Below are 23679 nucleotides of genomic sequence, written 5' to 3' on the forward strand. Positions count from 1 at the left end.
GCTAACTTTCCTTTCCTTTAGAGGTCTAGGAGTTAAGTATAAGTTAAGTTAAGTAAGTTAAGTTAAGTATAAGTTAAGTATAAGTTAAGTATAAGCGCATTAAGAAATTTTTTTAGCTCTATCATTACAACAAATATATTCTATTTAACATCTTAGTAGTTCATCCATTTTAAAAAAAATAATATCTTTTATTATATCATTGCAAATTCTATAATCCAAAGTTATGTTCTAATAGCTAATCTAATTCATTATATAGTAATTATCATATCTGAAATACATAGATATGCTATTTGTCGTCCTTACAATTCATCTATAGTTAAAAAAGTATGTTTTATTTGTAGCTAATTTTCATTCCCTTAAAGATCTAAATCCTAAATATAGACTCAATTTATATCTTGTGACAATTGAAAGAAAAAAAAGCTTTATTATTGCAAGTCCTAATACTTACAACAGAAAAAAGAGAGAAATTCATTTAAGTCTAATTCTAGCTTTCTTTTTGTGCCAGGCAGGCTTCCATATCATTGCCTTTAGCTTCTCAAATATGTCTCCCTTTCTTCCTACACACGTTGTTTGAATCCAGGGAGACCATCTAGTTATCAATCGATCATAGAGAATGACCCCTTTGTAGTCATTAAATTTTCGTTCCAGTAAATCCAGTCTCCGTGTTTGGCGTAGTGCAGTTGTTCTTGGTTCACTCTGGTCTTCTTCTTCTTTCCAATCCATCTGGCTTATGTGAGAGGTCATATTTGGTGTTGTAATTATTGTTTGGTTGGTTGAAGTCTTGGTGTACTGTATTTGAAGGCCTTTGGCATCCTCCATCTTAGTATTGCTTTCTTTAGTTTCTGTTGCTTGTTGGAATGTAGGCTTTATAGTTGAACTCAAAGTTTGGGCTTTGAGGCTCTCAGTAGATTGTACTTGTAGTTTGAGGTCCCCTGTTTTGTTGTTGAATTCCTCATCCTCTGATGGTTTTTGGATTGTCAATTCATCAGTTGAAGTAAGAGTCTCATTTGGTGAGTTTGTGCTATCAAATTTGACTTAAGTTTAGCTTTTATTTCTGCAGTCATTGCCAGAATTGTATCAAGTATAAGTTTATAGTCAAGTGGTGGGATATAATCTTCCATTTCTTTAATATAGGCCTTTAGTGGAAGCTATTTTAATAAAAGTCAATAAATGTCCTCCTCCACTATTCCAAAAGATTGTTTTCAGTGCCAGGTGTTCCCAATTTTATCTTTATAGTTAGTGTCAAGGACAAATCTGTTAAAGCCTGGTCTCAAAGTAAAAAAAGATTTACTTGCTATACCAGGTTTTGCCACAAGATGTCCTCAATCGTATGTACAATCGTTTTGCAGAAAAATGTAAGTCTTTTATCCAATTAGTTCATTTTTAACAGTAAACAGGATAGTAGGTCCCTGTAGTAATAGACAATAAAAACTTTTTAATTGCCCAAAAATTTCAGAGGTGCAGATAAAGTTGCTTAATTATTTAGCTTAGTTATTTGATTTCTTTTGAGGCTTTAAGGTTATAAATCCCCAAGTAAGCAGTTGCCGAGTTTTCAAGAAGAGGGGGAAAATTTTTCAAGAAAGTCCCACAGGAAAAAAAGATTAGAGAAGTAAGAAGGGTAAGGTCTCACCCAGATCCTCCAGATTGCTTTGTTGTGCTTGGTAGTGATTTTGGCTTTCGGCAGGGAATGGCTTAGTGATTGGCCATGTTGATGACCGATTTCTTCTTTGGGCCAGAGGAGTAACTCCGGATCAAACGGAGGTCTGCTGCCCTTCTGTGATCGCAGAGAACTAGCCTCCTCTCGGTGGTCGCCCCTCCAGGGCGACTTTTGACCCTTTGCAGGGTCCTCCAATGAAGTAAGACCGGACGGCAGTGGGAGAGCTTCTCCCGGCATGTCCACCAGCACCGCACATGCAAACCGGAAGCCCTTCCTTCGGATCTTTGTGATTGTGATTACTATCAATTACTAATGCATTGTGTAAAAAACAAAATGTTTTATAATAGAGCAGTATAATAATTGATAAAGTTCCTAAATTTACTGAAGAGCTGAACAATTTAAACTGACCCTATCTGTTTACATAAGGTTATTATCTAAAAAACCCTCAATTGTTGCATGTAATTTATTGCTAGTTTAAATAGCTTCCTCTACTTTGAAAGGTACACAATCCTCATTTTTCTGTATCTCATGCATATTCCAAATTCTATGACATCTACTGATCTCATAATATTTCCTTGCTATGTGGACTTGTTTTCTTAAGAATTGCCAGAATCAAGCTAAACCTTGTTTACATTTTTCTTTAGGTAGTGAAGTGTTTCCGGGAGGGTGGCTACAACACATTGGTCTCCACATGTGTCGGAGAAGAAGGCTTGGATATTGGAGAAGTGGACCTCATCATTTGTTTTGATGCTCAAAAAAGTCCCATTCGTCTAGTGCAGCGAATGGGCCGAACTGGACGCAAACGGCAAGGCCGCATTGTTGTCATTCTTTCCGAAGGAAGGGAAGAGCGAGTAAGATGAGACTCCAGATCCAAGTTTGTTTTGCCTAACAAATTCTAGGCACAGGGATTTTAGTGTTCTGAATGTTTCCAAAAACTCCATTCAGATCCTAGGTCTTGCCACCAAATAAAGTTGAGAGAAAGTAAGAGCTGAACTAGCAGATCCTAGCACTGCAGCAGTGGTGATGGTTCTGATGGTTGCAGTAGTATGTTCAGAAGGACTTGGGACAGTGGTTGTTGCTAGAGGCACTTAGGATTATATCCAGAAAACCTGTTTCCATTGATCTAGTGATTAAGGCACCAAGCTAGAAACAGTGAGACTGTGAGTTCCAGTCCTGCTTTAGGCACAAAAGCCAACTAGGTGACTTTGGGCCAATCACTTCCTCTCACAACCCAACTCACAGGGTTGTTGTTATGGGAAAAATAAAAGGAGAAAGGAGTATTAGGCATGTTTGCCACCTTGAGTTATGTATAAAAATAATAAAGGTAGAATAAAAATAAATTACCAGAAGGAATATTATTTATTTTAACAATATTAGTTCAGTAAATGTGGGGAGAAGAGATTTAATGTTTCTTTTCTTTAGGTAAGAATAAAGAGAAGTATATAAAATAAGAACGTTGCTATCAGACTTCTGAAACTAAGAATTGAAGTTAGAGTAATTGTGGACAGCATGATCTTTAACAACATGTTGCTGGAGTCACAATTATGCTGCTGCTTTTTTGTTCTGCTCCAATAAATCCTGACTACCTTACATTAATGATACCTTCTTTTTGCATTATGTTTCTTCAGTCAATAAGCTTTATGGAGTTCCTGGTCATGGTTTAATCCTTTGTAATTGCATACATTATAGAACATTTTAAGGGATAGTGCATTAGAAGGCCATTTAGTAAAATGTTAACATAGGTTTCATTAAGAATATTGACTGTGCCAACACTTTGCTTTCCTTTATCTATATAAATTCAGTAAATATTAAAAATCTTCACCTGAGCATTATTAGACATGGAGTATTAGTGGGAGAACATAATCTGAGTTCTTCAAATAAGTTCTGACTTATCACATCAGATTTAAAAATGTCATCAAATCACTATAAATTGAAAAATATGATACTCTGTAGGCGTTTCTTTGCATGTGGAAAACAGCAAATTGGTTAATAATGAGCTGATACGCAGAAGGATTATAATAAACTAGACTTACAAGCCTGCTTTAGTGTAAATGATATTTGTGAATAAGTAAACTAGATAAAACGTTTTGCTACAAAAAAGTACCGAATTTTTCTCTCCTTTGTGTAGACTTACAATCAAAGCCAATCCAACAGAAAAAGTCTTCTGAAAACTCTTTCTAAAAATAAAGGCCTCCATTTGTACCAGCACAGCCCACGTATGATTCCAGAAGGCCTAAACCCCAAAATGCACCGTATGTTGATTACACCTCCAGAGAAAGAACAAGACATTTCCACAGCCCACTCAAAGGAGAAGAAAGGCCTTGTTTTGGGGCGAAAAAAATTTCTCAGTTTTGCCAGTGCAGGTAAGAGAGGATATCGGCTGAGCTGGAGTTGCCACACAAACTAAAACTGTCTTTCACACAAGGTACAGGAAGGTTGCCCAGTGTAACCGATTGGCAGATTTATGGTCAACAAGACTTAAGAGTTCTTTCATACTTCGTATAGTCAACAAGATTCATTGCCAAAAATACTGTGATGGCTATTTATCTAGATAATTTTGCAAAGGTTGGCTAGTCTAGAGAAAAGAAGTACTAGGAGTGACATGATAGCAGTTTTCCAGTATTTGAGGGGCTGCCACAAAGAAGAGGGGGTCAACTTATTTTTCAAAGTACCAGAGGGCAGGAGAAGAAACAATGGATAAAAACTAATCAAGGAGAGGAGAACATAGAATTAAGGAGAAACATCCTAACAGCAAGAACAACTAACCAGTGGAACAGCTTGCCTTCAGAAGTTCTGGATGCTTCATCACTGGAGGCTTTTAAGAAGAGACTAGTTATGCGACCCCCGAGCGGTCGGCGTCTTATGGAATGGAGAAAATGGATTGAGTATATCCAGAACAAGTATAGGGTTAAGAAGTTTCATGTAGCATTTGAATAAGTCTTCTTTCTTTTTTTCTTTTTCTCTTCTAGCTTCTCTATATATATTTAATATTACTAAGGTGTGTCTTATCCTATATAAGCTAGAGAGTGATGGATTTTAGAGTTTATGGTTGTTAGTATATGGTTGTTTATGATTGTTTTTTTATATACCTTGTATTTAGCTCTGGGAAGTCGGGGGGGGGGAGCGGGGGAGGGGGGAGAGGTAGGGGGGGAGGGAGAAGGGAGGGGGAGGGGGGACTGTTAAAGATAAACTGTATGTTAAAACTTTTCAATAAAAAAAAAGAAGAGACTCTTCATGCATTTATGAAGTCTAAATAATAAATAAATTTGTCTGAAATGGTATAGGGCCTTCTGCATGAACAGGGGCCTGAACTAGAAGACCTCCAAGGTCCCTTTCCAGCTCTCTTCTGAATTATAATTAATTAATTAATTAAAAATTCTTGCAGAATGATAAGCCATAAATGTTAGCCATATATATTAAATAAAATAATATACCATTTTTAAGCAAGCCAAGAGTGGCATGGTGCTGTCGAATTAGAAAGCTTGGTGAATACCTTGGGATGTTAAGTTTTACTGATTTTTTTGTGACAGGTATCAAAGCATAATTCCCATCTTTGTGAAATTGTTGCATAGCACATCTCACCTAATGAAAATTTTCAACCTTGGTCTCTTCACTATAGTACATGCCGTGCCATTGTTAGTGGGGATGTGCTTTTCTCTTTGGTAATTCCTTGATAAGGGATATTGTCACTAGGATATTATTTTTCTGCTTCGTTATTTGTCTGGTATTAATCCCTGCTTTTTTGGGTGCTGGTTGCTGGACAGGATATATTCTGGTCTTTTTGTTTCTTTGTTAGCTTTTTTATTGTCTCTTGAACCATGTGTAAATGTGGTTTATCTCTATTTGTCTATGATGACTGTATCTTTTGATCTTTTTTTTTAAAAAGCAACCCTTAAGCAAATGCTATCTTCTAATTCTGTGCCAAAATTGCTTAGTATTAATATTTGTATGATGAAGAAAACTGTTTGTGTCTATTTACCAGTAGCTGAGGTGAGCTTGCGTTAGTCTTACTTTATCCATCTAGCCAATTTAAGAAAGCAACCAGATAGCCCAGAAATGTTTCTGAGCAAGGCAAGGCAGTGATAGTAATCCTACTATTTATGTCAGTCAGAAATTTACTGCATTTGATAATGAAGACATGCAGATGGGAAAAATGTGTTTATTACATAAATGTTTATCCTAATGCCTTTGGATATAGCAGAGGCGACCTTTTTGCTTTCCATGTGTTGCTGAACTATACCTCCCAGTAGCATCAGTCTACATGGCCAGTAAAGAGAAATTTGGGTGGTATACCAGGTATTCATTTAGCATATATAGGATTTAGTATCTATTTTAGAGATGATCAGAAAACTATAAAGATTTTCAAATATCTGTGTTCATTTCTGATCAGAAATTGCTACTGGGAATTTCTGTGTATATATCTGTCTGTTTCCCTCTCCCCCACCCTCTCTCTCACACACACACTTCTTGGATTACTGAGCATGCACTGCATGGAGTTCCCTTGAAGAATACTTGGAAACTACAACTGGTACATCCCAAAGGTGCTTTTTCATGAAGCAACTGGACTTTCTTGTTTTTCTTTGAAGACATTATGCTTCTCATCCAAGAAGATTCTTCAGCTGTGACTGGATGGCAGGGAATGGAAGGATTTATATTTCTTGCAGACAGCTGATCATTTGCATTCTTTAGAGACTGGTTGAGGTCACCTGGAGATTTATCTGGGTCTCCAGGGTCACCTGAGTGCAAATGGATGTGGAGCCTTCTTGGAACTGCTGAAAGGACTGTGTTGTAGACTGGAGATAGATGTCATATCCCTCCCCCTCTGTTGAGAGAGGGCTGTTCAATTTTGACGTAGATGGCCTCTTTCAAACTAGCGGTCCTCTCTGTCCAAAATGTGGACTTTGCTGTCTTCGAAAGAGTGGCCTTTGTCTTTTAAATGCAGATAGACTGCTGAATCTTGTCCTGATGGGTTTGTTCTCTTATGTTGTGCCATGCATTTATGGAGTGATTGTTTTGTTTCCCCAATGTGTAAATCTGCACATGGCTCACTGCATTGTGCTGCATGTGCCATGTTGCTTAGTTTGTGTCTGGGTGTTTTATCATTGGGGTGGACAAGTGTATTTGTGGATTTGAAGTGTGCACGTATGTTCTGTTGGCCTCCTCAGATCCTCCTGAGCTTTTCCTATATTCCTGCAATGTACGGATTGACAACATTGCTTTGTTTATTTTTCTTTTCTTCTTTGTCTGTTATGGAGGAGCTTCTGCTGGGTCTTTTTGATTTGATGAAGGCCCACTTGGGATAGCCACAAGTTCTGAGCTTCCTTGATGTGTTTTAGTTCCTTTTCTTTACCACCTTTGCTGGTAGGCAGACCTTCAGCTCAGTGGTGTAGGGTTCTGATAATTCCCATTTTGTGCTCCAGTGGGTGGTGAGAATCAAAACGTAAATACTGATCCGTGTGGGGGAGGGGTTTCTGTAAACTTCAGCGTTAAGCCTTCTGTCTTCTTTTGGGATAAGTATGACCTGGATGACTGAGAATCTCCATAGACACAACTGATACAGAATGCAGTGGTACAGACACTTCTGGAGGCCCCTCGGGTGTCACATGTGACACTGTTTTTACATGAATTGCACTGGCTGCCAGTTTGCTACTGGGTCCATTTCAAGCTTTTGGTCATTACATATAAAGCCCTTATTGGCATGGGTCCAGAAAATTTGAGGAACTCGCCTGCCCCACTCATTCCAGTGGAAAGGGCCTGTTTCAGATCCCATCAGACAGAGAATTTTGGCTAGTGAAGTCCAAGAGAGGAGCCTTTTCTCCTGTAGTGTCTGCTCTCGCGAATATTCTCCCGTTGGAAACAAGGCCCATACTCCTGGGCTTTCCCAGAAGAGCCTAAAAACATATCTCTGCCACTTGGCTTGGGGTACTGACAGGGACCTGTTATGTTGTGGGTGGCTGATCAGGTAGAGAAGATAGCCAGGTCATCCATCATTTCTAGGTTATAGCTTTTCTATTAAAATTTTCTCATTTTAATTGCTTTCTAGTACACTTCTACTTTTTATGATATTGTAAGTCACCCAGTGTTGCTGTTTCAATGAGGTGGGTGGCATATAAATTTAATAAATAAAATGAAATGTTATAACTGCAAAAAAGCAGTTTTGGGTTATGCATAAATAATAGCTTATGTTATGTGCAAAATCTACAAGACATCTTATTTTTTGGAGAGAGAAAAATAGCAGCAGAGGAAGTAATACCACTTCATGTCCTTGGAGTGTGAATCATCACTCGTTTCAGCAGTCTCTAATAATTCTCTAATTTTGTGTGTCTCTGTGTGTGTGCGTATGTGTAATTATATGCATATAATTTTCCATGAATGTGGATGAGTATAATAAAATAGAACTACATACCCTTCAAAAATTATTTTGAAATGTAGTTTAAAAAAATTGAGTGAGCACATCTTTTCTCAGACTCCATGTGAGCCTGAGAAAAGCTACAGCAGCTTAAATCAGACTTATAAATGAGCAACATCTTTTTTCAGGCTCAAACACAAGCTTTTTTTTAAAAAAAGATACCTCTTTTAATGAATAGCACAGAGACACTGTGTTCATGTAAGGTCCAAAGTACTTCTACTAAATTATTTCAAAGCATCCGCAGCCCTATGGTACTGCTTCCACTGCTCATTAGACCTAAAAGTTTATAGACTGAATCAGCTTCATTTGTTTATCTGGTTTTCAGTGCAAATTTTATATCAAAACACCATTATTTAAAAGACCTGCTTATGGCTAAATTGGCCATGAAGATAAAAGCAGCTGTTGCTTTTTCATAGTGATTTTTTTAGAGCTTGTGAGAAGAAAAATACAATTTTTTAAAAAAATCATACAATAGAAAGTGCTTCGAAAAATTTGTGTGGGTGCTTATAGCAAATGGTCAAGTCATAAAACTTACTTCAGTCACTCAGCTTTTTTCTAGGAAGTCTTCCATAGCAAACGAAGAAACCCCAACCAATTGATGTTGCTATATAACCAACCAAAGACATGAAGAAAGAGAGGATATGGTTGTAACAGTTCACAGTTCTTCCGCACAGGTTCCGCCACAGAATATACCCGGTATACCTGGGTAATAATCTGAATATGAACTATAAGTGCAATGGTGCTAAAACACCATTTGTGAACACTTTTGAATTCTTGATATTTCTGTATAAATATAACCTAAAATATGATCTATTCTCCCTAAAAGTCCTAAAACAAGGACCCAATTAAACGAATCAAAAACATTATACTTGTTTATTTCTTTATTGAAAAAAAAACGATCAAAAGCTTGATACTTGTGTGTGGCAAGTGTGCACCTCTAGAATTATCAGTTCATTTGAAGAGGATATTAGAGTCAGTTGTTTCAGTCAGTGGGATGTTAATTATTTAAAGAACAGAGTTCTGGTTGTTCACTACTGAAATCTGAACTTCACAACACAGATATGTGGAAGCGTCGTTGCTCAAAGCCATGGCTCAAACAAAGGAGTTTCCTGAAAACGTCCAAAAACAGTTGCTGATGCTCACCAGATAGAAAAGGTTACCAAACTATTTCCAAAATGTTTGGACTCCACAAATTGAGATTACACCATCAGCAACATCTGGAATACTCCAGGAGTTCTCAGAGAATCCCAGGGTACTGTGTAAGGCCCTAATGGCTTCTCTTGCATTGCCAATTACCAGGGTTCATGAGGCCACCATCAGGAGAACACTGAACAATAATGATGTGCATGGCAGAGTTGCAAGGAGAAAGCTACAACTCCAATAGGAGTATTGCTGCCCATGCACCGTTTGTGAAAGACCACTTGGGTAAACCATCTGGCTATTGGAAAAATGTTCTCTAGACAGATGAGACCAAAATATATTTTTTTTGTCTTAATGAAAAGTGTTATGTTTGGCAAAAGGCCAACACTGCATTCCAGTCCAAGAAACTTACATGTGTTCATGTAAAATACGATGATGGCAGAATTCTGGTCTGGGCCTGCTTTGCTGCCTCTGGACCAGGATTGTTTGCCATCACTGATGGAATTCTGAATTGTAGCAACAAACTCCAAAAGAAAATGTCAGGGTCTCTGAACTGAATTTCAAGTGATAACGGGACATGTAGCAAGACAACGATCCAAAACAAATAACCAAATGATGGTTAAAGCAGAGAAAAGATAATGTTTTGCGATGGCCAAGTCAAATTCCTGACCTTAATCCTGCGGAAATAGATTACAAAGTGGAAGGAGATGAAGTGGGCAAATCCACCAACATCAGTCAGGATTTGCAAGACTGATCTTTGGAAATGCTTAGTTGCCATTATTGCTGTCCAAAGTATGCATACTTTTGCCACGCAATATATAGCTTCTGCATACTTATGCAGAAATATTGAAAATTCAGAAGGAGTCAATAACTTTTAAGCACCATAGTATCTAAAAGAGGTTTCTGGCAAGTGATGCACTGGGCATTGAGAGAATTGGTACACGTATATAAATTTATATAAATTATATGTATGTACACAAGCACACTCACAAAGTATATACTAATATGCTAATTGCCTTTCTCTTCTTATCTCCAAATATTTTCCAGGTACAAAGCAAGCCAGTCCAACTGAAAGCTGGTGTCTTACATCCGAGGAATATGAAAAATGGGATAGACTATATAAAATAAAAGCTGGTGACGGAATAAAAAAGCCGATAATGCCACGGAGTCACTTTGTAACATTAGAATGCAAAGATACAAGAACAGTAAGTTGAAACATATGCTTCAGGTTAATTTAATGTGGTCTGGCTGAAGATCATGAAAAAAGTACTTAAGCCTGAAGAAAAATGTCTTGAGCTGTTGTCAGCATATATGTTTTGTTATAAATATAGAGAAAATATACATGTCTTCCAGACTTTCTTCTTTAACAATTATATTCAAATATAACTTCAATGTTTTGGAGAAAATGCCAGATACTTAATACAAAATAAATATAGAACTTTGGCAGTCACTTACATCAGACATGACCTTTAAAAGATTATGTCTGATCCTTCTTTGATTTGAATGTTCTCCATTTTATATGGTCTTCAACTCTTAGAATTCACAGCCAGCATGGTCATTGCTAAGAATCCTTGAAGCCCTAAATCTTTGAAGTACACTTATTGGGGAAAGTTTGTATAGATATTCATCTTGAAAAAGAATTAAAAATTAATTTACACAAGGGAGCGCTATGAAGGATCAAAGTGTCTGTAAAAACATATGGATGTTCCATTGTAGATCTCTACAATAAATACTGATTTCCATCTAACAAATCAGCATTTCCTACGAACGCACTGCTTTTTGTGATAGGCTAATGAAAGAATTGACAGGAATTTATTATAGTGGTAATTTATTATTATTATTATAATTTATTATTATATTATATAATCTATTATATAATATAGGTCATATTACTATGAGTTCTACTCTCACCTTAGGCGTGAGACCAGCTGGTTGACTTTGGGCGAGTCATTTTCTCAGAAAAAAAGCAACCAGCCGCTTTCAAAAATCTTGCCGAGGAAACTGCAGGAATTAGGAATCAAGACTTAATGAAAAGCACAGAACAGGGGAGGAATTATATGGCTATTATAACTACATAAACTAATGCTGTGATTTATATGTGTAAAATTAGAAATATTGTGAAATATGAGAAACAAATGCTTCATTCTTAATTTGTTAACTAGGAAAGTGCTAAAAATAAAATGCTTGTTTACTGATGAAAACAACCACATTTTTCTCACAAATAAAAGTAAATATTTTTTTCTAATACCAATAGCACTTAGACTTATTTACCTCTTCACAGTGCTTTCAGCCCTCTAAGTGGTTTACAGGGTCATCATATTGCCCCCAACAATCTGGGTTCTCATTTTCCTGACCTTAGAAGGATGGAAGGATGAGCTAACCTTGAGCGCATCAGGATCGAACTCCTGGCAGTGAGCAGTGACCTAGCCTGCAATACTGCATTCTAGCCACTGCGCCATCATGACTCCTCAGTTCTAAGTTAGTTCTAAGCTAACTTTATCTTTATTTTGGATTATTCTTTTGAGAAGCCCGAGTTGTGACCAGCATTGGTAGCATTCTATTTTCTTTGTGTTTTGACATCTTAGGAATTGGAAACTAAAGAAGTTCATGAACTGTCACTGACAGAATGGACAGTCTGGCAGAACCGGCCTTTCCCTACCTATCTGGTGGATCACTCTGATCGTTGCTTCCACTTCATTAGTGTCATGGACATGATAGAGCAAATGAGACATGAAGAGGTGAGGAAAATGCTTTTCCATTCTGGAGAGCCTTATCTCCTTTCTAAGCTCCCACATGCATTTTATTGGACTGTGACATAGGATTCGGGAATAGACAATACTCCCAAAGCATGTCACTATTCTGTGTAGACAAAGAAGATTATGCCATCTCTTTAAAAAGGTGTTGAGAAACCTATTAAAAACATATTCATTTGCCTAATGTCATTGCTTAGGCAATAAAGTTTACAGATAGGTAGCTTTTTCATAAGCAATTAGTTTAAGTTGTCAGATAACTCATAAAGTTATTCACTGACTTTTAACTATTTTGGTAATTATATTGTGGATGAGAGTGGGGAAAGAGTTTCCTAGAAAAAAAAACACCTCTATACTTTTTGGATTTCAGTGTTACCAAAACTATAATACAGTTAGGACTTCAAGACAATGACAATAAACAAACATACCAAAAAGAAGAAGAAAAGAAAAAGAAAGAAGCGATTCTTTAAATATGTAAACTTCAGGAAAGCATATATGTTTTCTTTAGGAGAAAAGTTTAGGAAAGTACCTTGAATAAAAGACACCTCTAATATATTTTTCTCCAAGTTGTTAGACCTTTCTTTTGTTCCACTGTCCACTTTTATTATTTTCCATTTGCCAATGTTCTGATTTTTAGTTAACAGAATAACAGAGTTGGAAGGGACCTTGGAGGTCTTCTAGTCCAACCCCCTGCTCAGGCAGGAGATCCTGTACCATTTCAGACAAATGGTTGTCCAATCTCTTCTTAAAAACCTCCAGTGCTGGTTAAGTTTTGTGATGGTCTTTAGCATGCAGCTTCTAGTACTCTGCAATGGGGGAAACCTAACCTTTTGGGGGTTTCATAGTTAACAGCAGATACAATAAGCATTAGGCCTTGTCAAAGATTTATTTCTGATAGCATAGTGAAAATTACCAATTATTTATCAAACTAGAGGGAGGATGTGGTATACTTAGTATTTTGTCCTGTAACTGGTACTCTTTAACAATTTTAATGATGGCTTGGGGAACAACACTTATACAATTTATAGCTGATGCAAAACTCAAAATAGGTCGACAGACGATGCCATAGCTACTGCTTTACATTCTGTAGCAAGCCATCTGGAGAAACCTGGAAGCTATGTCAGGATGCTTTTCATTGACTGTAGCTTGGCTTTCAATACTATTCTGCAGAGCATCCTTATTGAAAAGCTGACTGACTTAATTTCTCCCCGCTCCATCTGTGATTGGATTAAAGACTTTCTCAGGGACCAGCTACAAACAGTGAGGGTCGGGTCTGTTTTATCCACCTCCCTGAAGCTTTGCACTGGCTCGCCACAGGGCTGCGTGCTTAGCCCCTACCTGTATTCACTGTACACATATGATTGTGTATCGTCTGACCCATCCACTGCGATCATTAAGTTCGCAGATGATACCACTGTAGTGGGTCTTATTACAGGTAGAGATGAAACAGTGTACAGGTGGGAGGTACAAAAACTATCCTTATGGTGTTTAGAGAACAACTTGCACCTGAACTTCGGCAAGAAAAAGGAGATGGTGCTAGACTTCAGGAGGAAAAGAGAGGAACCTGCCCCACTTTACATCGGGGGGGGGGCTGTGTGGAGAGAGTCTCCTCCTTTAAATTCCTGGGAGTTTACCTCTGTGAAGTTCTTATGTGGAAAATTAATACAACCCAGGTGGCCAGAAAGGCCCAACAGAGACTTCACTTCCTCGGGGACTTACGGAAGAATAGGGTAGAACAATGGCTAATGACCTTCTTTTACCAGTGTACTATAGAGAGCGTCCTCTCGCACCGTATTGTGGTTTGGTATGCTGGCTTGACAGCCGCGGATAGGAAGATATTACAGAGGGTGGTGAGCACAGCACAAAACATTGTGGGCTTGTCCCCTGACACCAGTGGATGACATCGCCAGGGCTCGCTGCCTTGGAAGAGTGAGGAAAATTCTCAGGGACGACTCACACCCTGGTTGGTACCTCTTTCCTCTCCTACCATCGGGTAGGAGATATAGGAGTATAGCCAGCCGCACCAACAGGCTGAAGAACAATTTCTATCCATGGGCTGTCAGGCTCCTGAACAGGAAATAACTTTATGCATGATAGACCTGCAAGGCCAGCGCGTTGTGCAATTAGCTAACATGGTGTAACAAGATGGTGGGTTTGTTGTCACTGTGAGTTGTGGGGGGGGGGGGCATGAAGGGAGGCTCAGCCAGTATCATTGTATACATGTTGTACTTTGATAATAAAGGTTCATTCATTCATTCATCTATTGTTTTAATAGAGTTAGGTTGCAGAGGTACACTGAAAGTACTAGAGTGAAATTTAGTGGAGTTGTTAAAGGCAAAGTTATTAATGCAGAATAAATCTAGAAATACAACAGAGGATATCTGGCTTGAGAATGTATGAAAATCCATGCATGTAAAAATTGTAGCTGAACCCAAACTAAGTAGTGTTCCCCCCCCCCAAAAAAAAAAGACCAATACAGTATTTGACTGTACCAATAGATCCAAATCAGGAATCTAATAGTTTTTTCTGTTCTGCATTAGTCAGACCTAACCTCATGTACTGTGTCCAGGGCACCAGGGTTTAAGAAGAATTCAGACAAACTGGAGCAGCAACTGGGTTGGACTAGATGACCTCCAAGGTCCCTTCCAACTTTATTATTATTATTATTAGGTCAGTGAGAATGATCAAAGGATTAGAACTAACTCTTATGGAAAAATGAGGGAACTGGGTAGAGGTAGCCTTGTGGAGGACATATAACTTTTCAGGTGCGTGCAGGAGCTTCAGTCAGAGGATGACATTTCTGTTTTCACTTATACTCAAGTGAAGGTTCTAGAATGATATATAGCTGTAGAGGGCAGCTCCGAGCTGAATGTTAGGAAAAAACCTAAGAGCAGTTTCGATAGTAGAACTAATTACTTTGAGACACCCTTTATTGCAGAGGTCTCCAACCTTTCCAGGCTCAAGGACCGGAGGGAAAGAGACCAGCTTCAAAATGGGGGGGTGCACACACATGCGCACACTGGCATGGCACTATCAGCCCCGTTCACGCATGCGGTATGGCCACGCAAACTGCATGTGCTAGTGGTGCATGTGCAAAGGGCTGTGGACAACCGCCCCGCACTAGCATTCCCATTTGTGCCAGTGTGCATGCGCCATCAGTGCCGCAGGTGCTAGCGGAGTGTGGGGAAATGCGCACCCATGCACGCGCTCACTGGCCAACTGTTTTCGCATCCTGCTGGCCAAGAGCCCACGACCATAGGTTGGAGACCCCTGTTTTATTGGATGTGTTGGAATAGAAACCTGACAGAATTGATGATCACTCCTTCCCAACTTCCTTTTTCTATGGTTGTATAAGCATGAGGTATGTGTTTCATTGCATGTTTTGTGCAGCACCCCTAAAAATGAATTATGGATTATACTTCTAATGTGTCTTGCTGTATATTGTACTTTTGATCTCCCCTATTCTCATGTTCCCATATTTCTTTGATTTAAAGCTCGATAATACAAAATGTCAGGCCCTCATCAGATTATATCTCCAGCAGCTCATATTAATACATACTGTGTAGAAAATTTGAGATAACTGATTTTGAACATGAACATACACTGCCTCTCATTATGGGGTATTGTGTGATTCATATATTGTGATTCATTCATTGTGATTCACTCATAGGGAATATATATAGTTAACTCAGTAATGGAAATTAAACTGTCAGAAACTAAACAGCTTTCCATTTTCTAGCAGACATATATTTCATTGATGACTAATTAAAATAACCACCATTATTTAAATGTCCAACTAAATGAAGAGACAGAAAAAACTTACATAATTTGCAAGCTGATGGAGGGGACTGTGACATTTATATGATCTGTTTTTTTAAACTATTTTGGAAAATAGCATGAAGCTTTCTAAAAAGGTTTTTTTTAAAAAATAAAGCACTGCAATCCAAAAAAAGTAGGGATGATCTTGCCATGGATCATTAAGTTGTTACCTGGACATCTAAGAAAATAAAACTTGTCAGTCTAATTCAGGAGGTGGCAACACCTGATTGGCTTTGTATGAGTTCAAAAAACGAAGCAGGTTTTATTCTGTTTAGTAGCTGGATGTGAGACTACCATGGAATTTAGATGGATGGATTATTGATTATTGAGAATAATAATAATTTAGAAAATTTCCATCTGTTACAAAAGACCACACCGCTTGGATCCACACATATACTATGTTGATGGAATATGACATCCTAGATTCTTGGGAAGAAATCGATGAATATGAAGACAACACCAGTTGAAGAACTGGCAGCAGTTATTTCACATTTTTGTACATATGCCATCCGACTCTCAGCAACTCTGGGGTCATGCTAATGGATGTGAAATTTAAGTATTTCACCTTCCTCTTCCAGATTTGTTAACTTATGTGCATTTAGGAGTCCTAAAGTTCTTTTTGATGTTAATTGCATACTAAGAGCTGAAAGTATTATGAGAATGTGGTAATAGTGCAGTTAAGTCTTTCCTATTGGTTAAGATTAAATCAAAGAATATCTGATCCACTTAAAATTTCTTTTAGCTTCTAAAACAGATAGTTGTGAGCATGTTTGGAATTTTTCTGGAGGTCCAAGGTGGGCAAAGTTTATCTTCAAAATATTGATATACTAAAAAGTCTCCCATTGTTATGATTTCCTGCCTATTTGAAATCTCTGCAATTAATTTTGGAAGTCTCATCCATGGCTGGATAACTCATGGTTGGCTCGATAAGACCCTTATGGCTTACCTTATAGTCGTAACTCAAGGACTACATGTACTTATATTAAAGTAACGTGATGCAACTTCTCTCTTTCTATTCTGATTTGTGACATTCAAAAAGAAGAGGCAAATCAGTGTGCTCAAGTTGACAGCATTGGCCTTGAATTTCAAATCAGTTACCCAAAATGATTGTGGGTTCATTGAATGTACCACAAACTTCCTCTTTTCTATCAAATTCCATTCTGTAAACTTAACAGCAGTTTAGTGAATGCCAGTAATGCAGAAGGTAAAGAATGTAACTGTAAATTTCAGGAATAAAGTGTGTGTTTTTCTTTATTATCTTAACTAGGGAGAGTGCGCCTATGAGCTGGCAATCCAACCTTATTTTCATTGGGAAGATGTTCATGCATCAAACGTTCAGATCAGGAAAAGGTGTGAGACCGTGACTCTTGAAAAAGTATCATCTAGGAAAAAGGCAGCAGCTACAGCAAAAGAAAAATATTCCTTAGAAGAATTTGATGCAGAATGTATGTCGGTGTTTAAAGCGGCCAATTTTAAATCCTCAAAAAGACCTCAGGTGATTGATGTAGAAACTGCAGTTCATGCTAAAAAGGATGGCAGCATTTCAGCTTGCTTCTCAACAAGCCTATCACCATTTCTTGAAGCTCCAGGACAGAAAAGTTTGGCAGATGAGAATCAAGAAAATATGGATGCAGCCCTCAACACAAGTATTCAAGGAAGGACTTGTGTTAATCCTGAAAAGGCTATAACAAAAATAATTCATCCTGCTCCTGAAAATTGTGTACAAAATGGACAGCATGTGGATTCTGGCTACGGCTGTTTTGCAGATGATTCGTATCTTTCATCTTTATTTTATCTCCCAGTGCCAGAGATTGATTTGTTTAGATCTTCTGAAACAAATGCTGATGAGAATCTTTCTTGGGCAAAAGACATCCAGACGAATGTAGAAAGACTTCTGTCACAGTCCCCACCATCTCTGCATGAATTGTTTGCTTCTGTGGAAAAGAGGGTGAATGAAGGCATGGAGCTTGATTCATTACAGCAATGTGTTTCCAGCAAGTCTAAAGACAATATTCCAGAGAAAAGTGTATCTTTTAAGAATGTGTCCATTTCCCCTCAGAACAGCTGTGAACTCTTAAACAACAGTAAATTGTGTTCAGTGGATACCTATCCTTTGGAAATGAATAATATTCCAGATACCTTCATTAACAGTATAAATGATCTTAGCTGGGATGACATTTTTGAAGTTGAAACTGAAGAACAGAATGGAATTCAAGGGGAGAAACTGTCAAAAGTAAAAGATGGTCCAGCATTGGATTCCCTGAAAAGGGATAGTGGTAAAAGCTGTGAAAAAACAGACGAAGAATTTGGACAAAATGTAAACCTCGAGGAAGATTGTTCTATACATTTATTGGGAAATCATGGACAGAATAGTCACCCATCAGTTGAAAAAATGGGGGCACCTTCAGAATTACCTGGCTTGTGTAGTCAAAGTAACATGCCGAGTAACAAAGCAAGAACCCCTGAATGGCATTTTTCTGACCAACTTTTTTCTGTTTGCAATACAAATCCCATAACATCATTGACGCCACATAAAGATAAAGTAGAAGTCTTTGCTGATCTTGATCATGGAAGCAAAGCAAATCCCCATGATTATGAACAGCTATATGATGCTTCTGAGGATTTGTTCTCTGTTAACTTTGATCTTGGATTTTCTTTTCAAGAGTCAGAAGATGATGCCTTAGAGCAAATGAACTCCATGAAAAATAAGGGGAGCTCTGCACCTGGTCATTCCAATAAGGTTGAAACCTCTTTCTCAAATAGTGGCTTGGTAAATAAATATACTAGTAATGAATGTTTTAATGTGACTAAATCTTCTACACCATTAAACTTGCAAAACCACAATCCTGGTCTGGCAGCGATTGACCCTGCTATTTCTTTGGCATCTCCTTTCACACCAGCAACTCGGAGATTTTATCAGTCACCAGACCATGTAAAAACTGTGTGTTCCACACCCACAGGTGGACAAATGATACATATTAGAACTTCTCATGGTTCTGGCTCTAGAAATAATCAAGAAAGCTCACATATGAGAGTTTCAAGAAAAGTAAACACCAGCATAGTTAAAGTCTTGGCAAAATCAGCTTTTGGAGTAGAGGATCTGCCATCCCATGAACCTGGTAAGACCAAAAATGAAGACCTAAATTATTTTAACAGGCTTTCTGTGGAAGTTAAGATTTCAAGTGCGTGACTGTGTGTGTAAGAACAATGACTCAGCTATGTCCTTGAGCATCTGCACTCTTTAGGAGGCATAACGAAACCAGTGACTGAGGGCTTTAGGGATGCTGGATAGTTCTCATTACTTTATTCTGTTTTCAGCTTAGTATCTGCCTAGCCTTTTAGATGTTCTGTAATGCAACTAAAATGTAATCACTCTATGATAAACTTATAAAGGTTTACTGTTATTTTGGCTAAAGTGATCCTAATTTCCAATGGTGCATCTTCTTTATGTGAGAATATATAAGAAATTTATATTTACTACTGCAGATTTCCTGACTGTACAGTTGCTGGGTTTGTACATTTAAATGTACACAGAAGCATTTATAAGTAAAATAATGAATGTTGGAAATATTTTAAAGCTGTCCTAAGATTGATAACCAAAATTTGATTTGTTCCTTTGAAATATTATATCAGACTGTTGGCATATTTTTATTTCCTCCTCAAGATAAAGAATAATGCACTTGATTAGGGAAGATAGATGAGAAACAAAATACAGAAACTCAGTTGTTACTTTGTTCTAGAGGGCTAGTTTATGTGAAGAGCAGTCATATCCAGGTGCAATAAGTAAAGCTGATTTACTAATGCTTTCCCATCTTTTTAATTTGTTCCCATGATGGGAAATATTGTTTTAACTTAAGCTTCGGTTTCATCTTAACTAACCTGGACTTTGTGTTGATAGAGAATTTCTGGCAAACAAGAAATTGCTTTACTTATTTTTAAAAATGGAAATGTATATATTTGTCTAAACAAGTTCATTGTATGCTGAAAAATTCAGGTTCTTATTATTAATTCTTCACTGTAGGAGACAGCAGTGAAGGTGAAGAATTTTCTTCTCTCAACAAAAAAAAGAAAAAAACAAAAATGTTGAGAACTTCAGATGTGAGTAATTTAGCTACACTTAAGTAACTTTAAGTAAATCAAATATTCCTCTCCGAGACTTCTTAATGGATGTTCCTTTATTCATTATTTCTTAGATTAGTGACTGTGACTTTGAATCGCCAATTCATGCTGTCAAGAAACGGAAACGTCCGCTCATTGCCGTAAGTTTCTTCTCTGACTAGTATAGAAAGAATGTGCCTAAAACGTGTGTTGCTGAATTTGGCTTGAATATTCGTATGTAAATAAAATTAAATTTTATGTTGCCCATCAACTTGGCGGGACTGCTTCATTTGCTAACACAGAATATTTTAGTTTTTATATGTTTTTAATATACAAGGCCTTCTAATGCTCAAACGAGAGCCAGTTTGGTGTAGTGGTTATACTCAGCAGACTAGAAACCAGGAGACTGAGAGTTCTAGTCCTGCCTCAGACACAATTCTTTTCTTTCTCAGCCCCAAGAAGAAGACAAATCATGTCTAAAATGTTGCCATGAAAAGTGTATGGATTTGTCCAGGGAGTTGCCAAGAGTCAAAAATGACCCAAAGGCACCTCCCTTACCCCTCCCCAAATCAGTTCAGATTCAGATAACCTTTATTGTCATTTTTTTTCCTGAGGGCACAATGGCACACATTAAAAATGAAATTTAGTTGCTTGCTCTCAAGTGCATACATACATAACACACAAAACTGTGACTGAAACTGGATGTTCTGCTTCGGATACCACGGAGCCTCCGCCCAGAAGGTAACAAGGAAAACAGGTCGTGAAGAGGATGTGTAGTGTCACATATCTCTCTTCTGTACAGGGGAAAAATATTCACAAGATTGAAAGTTATTTTATACCAGACCAAAACTATTGGTCTAAACATCACATTATAATATAGAGCAGGCATGTTAAATTGCCGGCCCATGGGCCAGATGCATCATACTGAAACCACGCCCATCCCATTGCCGGCAATGGGGGAAAAGTCACAATATGCCACGCAATGTCACGTGACGTTGAGAGTTTGATATGCCTGATGTAGACTGATTAAAATCTTCCTATTGTTTGTTTTGGCTTTTAGTACAGGTAGTCCTCAAGTTACAAATGTAATGGAGCCTGCCAATTACATTCGTAACCGAAGAATTTGTAGGAGTGAATTGCGTAACTTGAATGCAATCACTCCCTGCTTTTGCCCACGCATTTGCTAATCGAATGCGCGGGTTGTTAAGGGCACATGAAGTATCTCAGGGTGGGGAAGGCCATGGGGGCCTAGTGCAGGGACAAGACCAATGTGTCCAGCCACCAAAGGCTTCCCCCCACCTATGGAGAGACCCCATGCTCCTTTTTCCACCCCTTGGGGTCCCAAATTGCTTGGGCCTTTCCTCCCCACCCTGTCACCAACCGCTAATTTACCTTTAGTGCCACGTTAGAGAGCACCACACTTCCCATGCTTACCTGTGCAGCCTTGGTTGCCGGCGCCTTTGTCCAGCAGGCAGAAAAGCGCCGGGCCGGGCTCTCCCCTTCCCTGACAAGCCCGTCTCTCTCACCAGCGGGCACGGCCCTGCCCTGCCACTTGCTGGAGTGCCAAACCCGCCCGGGTTTCAAAAATTGCAGTGCCACAGAGCTGAAGAGCTTGGCACGCCACCGCCCTGCTCCCCTCGCTTGCCAAAAGCACTCCTTTTCCAAACTCCAAGAGGGACTCCTAAACAATTCTACTGTTGCTGGTTTGGCACTCCAGCAAGTGGCAGGGCAGGGCCGCGCCTGCTTGTGACAGAGGCTGGGGCTCAGCAGGGAAGGGGAGAGGCCGGGCCGGGCCAGCGCTTCTCTGCCTGGCTGGACAAGGGCTCCAGCACCCAAGGCCGCAAAGGAGGCGAGCATGGGAAGTTCGGGACTCTCAGTCATGGCACCAAAGTAGCAAGTTGCAGTGTCTTTGCGGTCGTTCATAAGTGCGAAGGACCTCTATGATGTTGCAACATACCTAACTTTGGGACCTGGTCCTAAGTAGTTTGGCGGGGAATGTCGTAATTTTGAATGTTCGCTAAGTGAATGTTCATAACTCAATGACTACCTGTATGAGGGAAGTTATAAACTTGAAGACGTGAAAAGGCTACCTTTTAAAATAATTTTTATTAAAAGAAGATTTTACAAATATTTTAAAAACTATAGAAACATGGCTGAAATAGAAGACGATTTTAAAAGAGTGGTAAAAGAAGTGAAGAATAATAAAAAGAAAGATATCTGAAGAATGACGTTTCATCTTCTGTTACAAACATAGCAGTTAACATACCCACCCTCCCATATTGTATATCATAGTTCTATTCTTCCCACAAACAAAGCTTTTCACTGAATAAATTCCAAAATCAGCAGTTTATTTTTATCCATTTTCAGTAAAAGGTCAATAAAGAGTTTCTAGCTTTCATAAAAATAATTGTAGGTTTCTTCCTTGATCAAATAAGTCAGTTTAACCAATTCTGCAAACTCAGCATCTTCAGAATTCATCCTCTCCATTACTGGTGTTTTTATTATATCTGTAAGCATTATTATATCTATAGTAACCTTGCTTCAGTTACTATATACAAATAGTCCTCTACTTACAACCACAATGGACCGGAACTTCTATTACTAAATGAGGCGTCCATTAAGTGAATCATGCCTGATTTTATAACTTTGCTCAATTGTTAAGTGAATCACACAGTCATTTTGACAGAATATAGCTGGGAAGGTCACAAATGACAATCACATGACCCCAGAATGCTGTAACCGTCATAAATACATGTCAGAATTTAGATCACATAACCACAGGTTCACTACAATAGTTATATATGTGAAGACTGGGGAAGGGTTGTTGTTGTTTTTTTTAGCACCATTGTAATTTGGAATTTTTGCTAAAAATGGATGTAAGTAAAAGACTATGTATAAAACCAATTGTTCATGAGCCTTTTCTAGTTAAATTTCCCTAATTCCTAATAAGAAAAATTCTAGTTTCATCTGAAATGTTTAATTTTTAAACCTGCCTGCATCACTATATGCTTTTATAATGGAAAAAACTAATTTTGTTGTTATTTTAAACAACAATTATGTTGCATTTTAGTCAGATGTCTCTAGTGATGAAAGCACAGATGTTGCTAAGAAATCAAGCCCAGTGTTTCATGACAGAAATAACTATATCAAGAAGCCTGTTCAAGATACGAAAAGGCAGAAGAAAGGAGACAGACTTCTGATGAAGGTAAGGATGTTACAATTAATTAAGATGACTTCTCTGAATATCTTATTTCTTACTATATTTTGCCTTTGAATTGGTAACATTAAAACCCCTCTAGAATTATATGCATGATTCAGAATGAACATGATTTGGTTAGCAAGAGTCCTACAGTTATTTTGGTGATTTAGGCAGCAAACAATGAAAATTTATACCAAATTCACAATCAAGAGAAAGTTATTGCCATCCAAACAAATCAAGCCTTAAGAAATCAGGAACAAGCTAACATTTTAAACATATTATGCATAATACATAGTTTTCTGGGGGAAGGTGGTTTTTAGTACAAATGGAGTAAGCCATCATCTGAATCAAATTTTCCACGATAGATAGATAGATAGATAGATAGATAGATAGATAGATAGATAGATAGATAGATAGATGATAGATAGATAGATGGATAGATGATAGATAGATAGATAGATAGATAGATAGATAGATAGATAGATAGATAGATAGATAGATAGATAGATGATAGAGAGATAGATAGATAGCTCTAGCTTAATTCATGCAGGTTAGTACTTGAACATTCTCTGCAGTTAACATATTGATATACAGTAGCAACCAACTG

At 38.0% G+C, this 23679-nt stretch overlaps 1 protein-coding gene across 1 annotated transcript in view; it reads left to right on the forward strand.

Annotated features, from left to right (window-relative positions):
- FANCM (FA complementation group M) overlaps window positions 1-23679 on the forward strand; it is a gene marked incomplete at its 5' end in the record, with an annotated part of 49923 nt that overhangs the window by 18527 nt on the left and 7717 nt on the right. The window contains 8 exons of the mRNA XM_083348675.1: window positions 2302-2508; window positions 3786-4020; window positions 10254-10411; window positions 11792-11944; window positions 17043-18894; window positions 19797-19873; window positions 19969-20034; window positions 22944-23078. Coding sequence (XP_083204801.1) covers window positions 2302-2508; window positions 3786-4020; window positions 10254-10411; window positions 11792-11944; window positions 17043-18894; window positions 19797-19873; window positions 19969-20034; window positions 22944-23078 — 2883 coding nt within the window. The remainder of the gene's footprint in view (window positions 1-2301; window positions 2509-3785; window positions 4021-10253; window positions 10412-11791; window positions 11945-17042; window positions 18895-19796; window positions 19874-19968; window positions 20035-22943; window positions 23079-23679) is intronic.

This window comes from Vipera ursinii, assembly GCF_947247035.1.
Source record: "Vipera ursinii genome assembly, chromosome: 1".
NCBI classification, from domain to species: Eukaryota; Metazoa; Chordata; class Lepidosauria; order Squamata; family Viperidae; genus Vipera; species Vipera ursinii.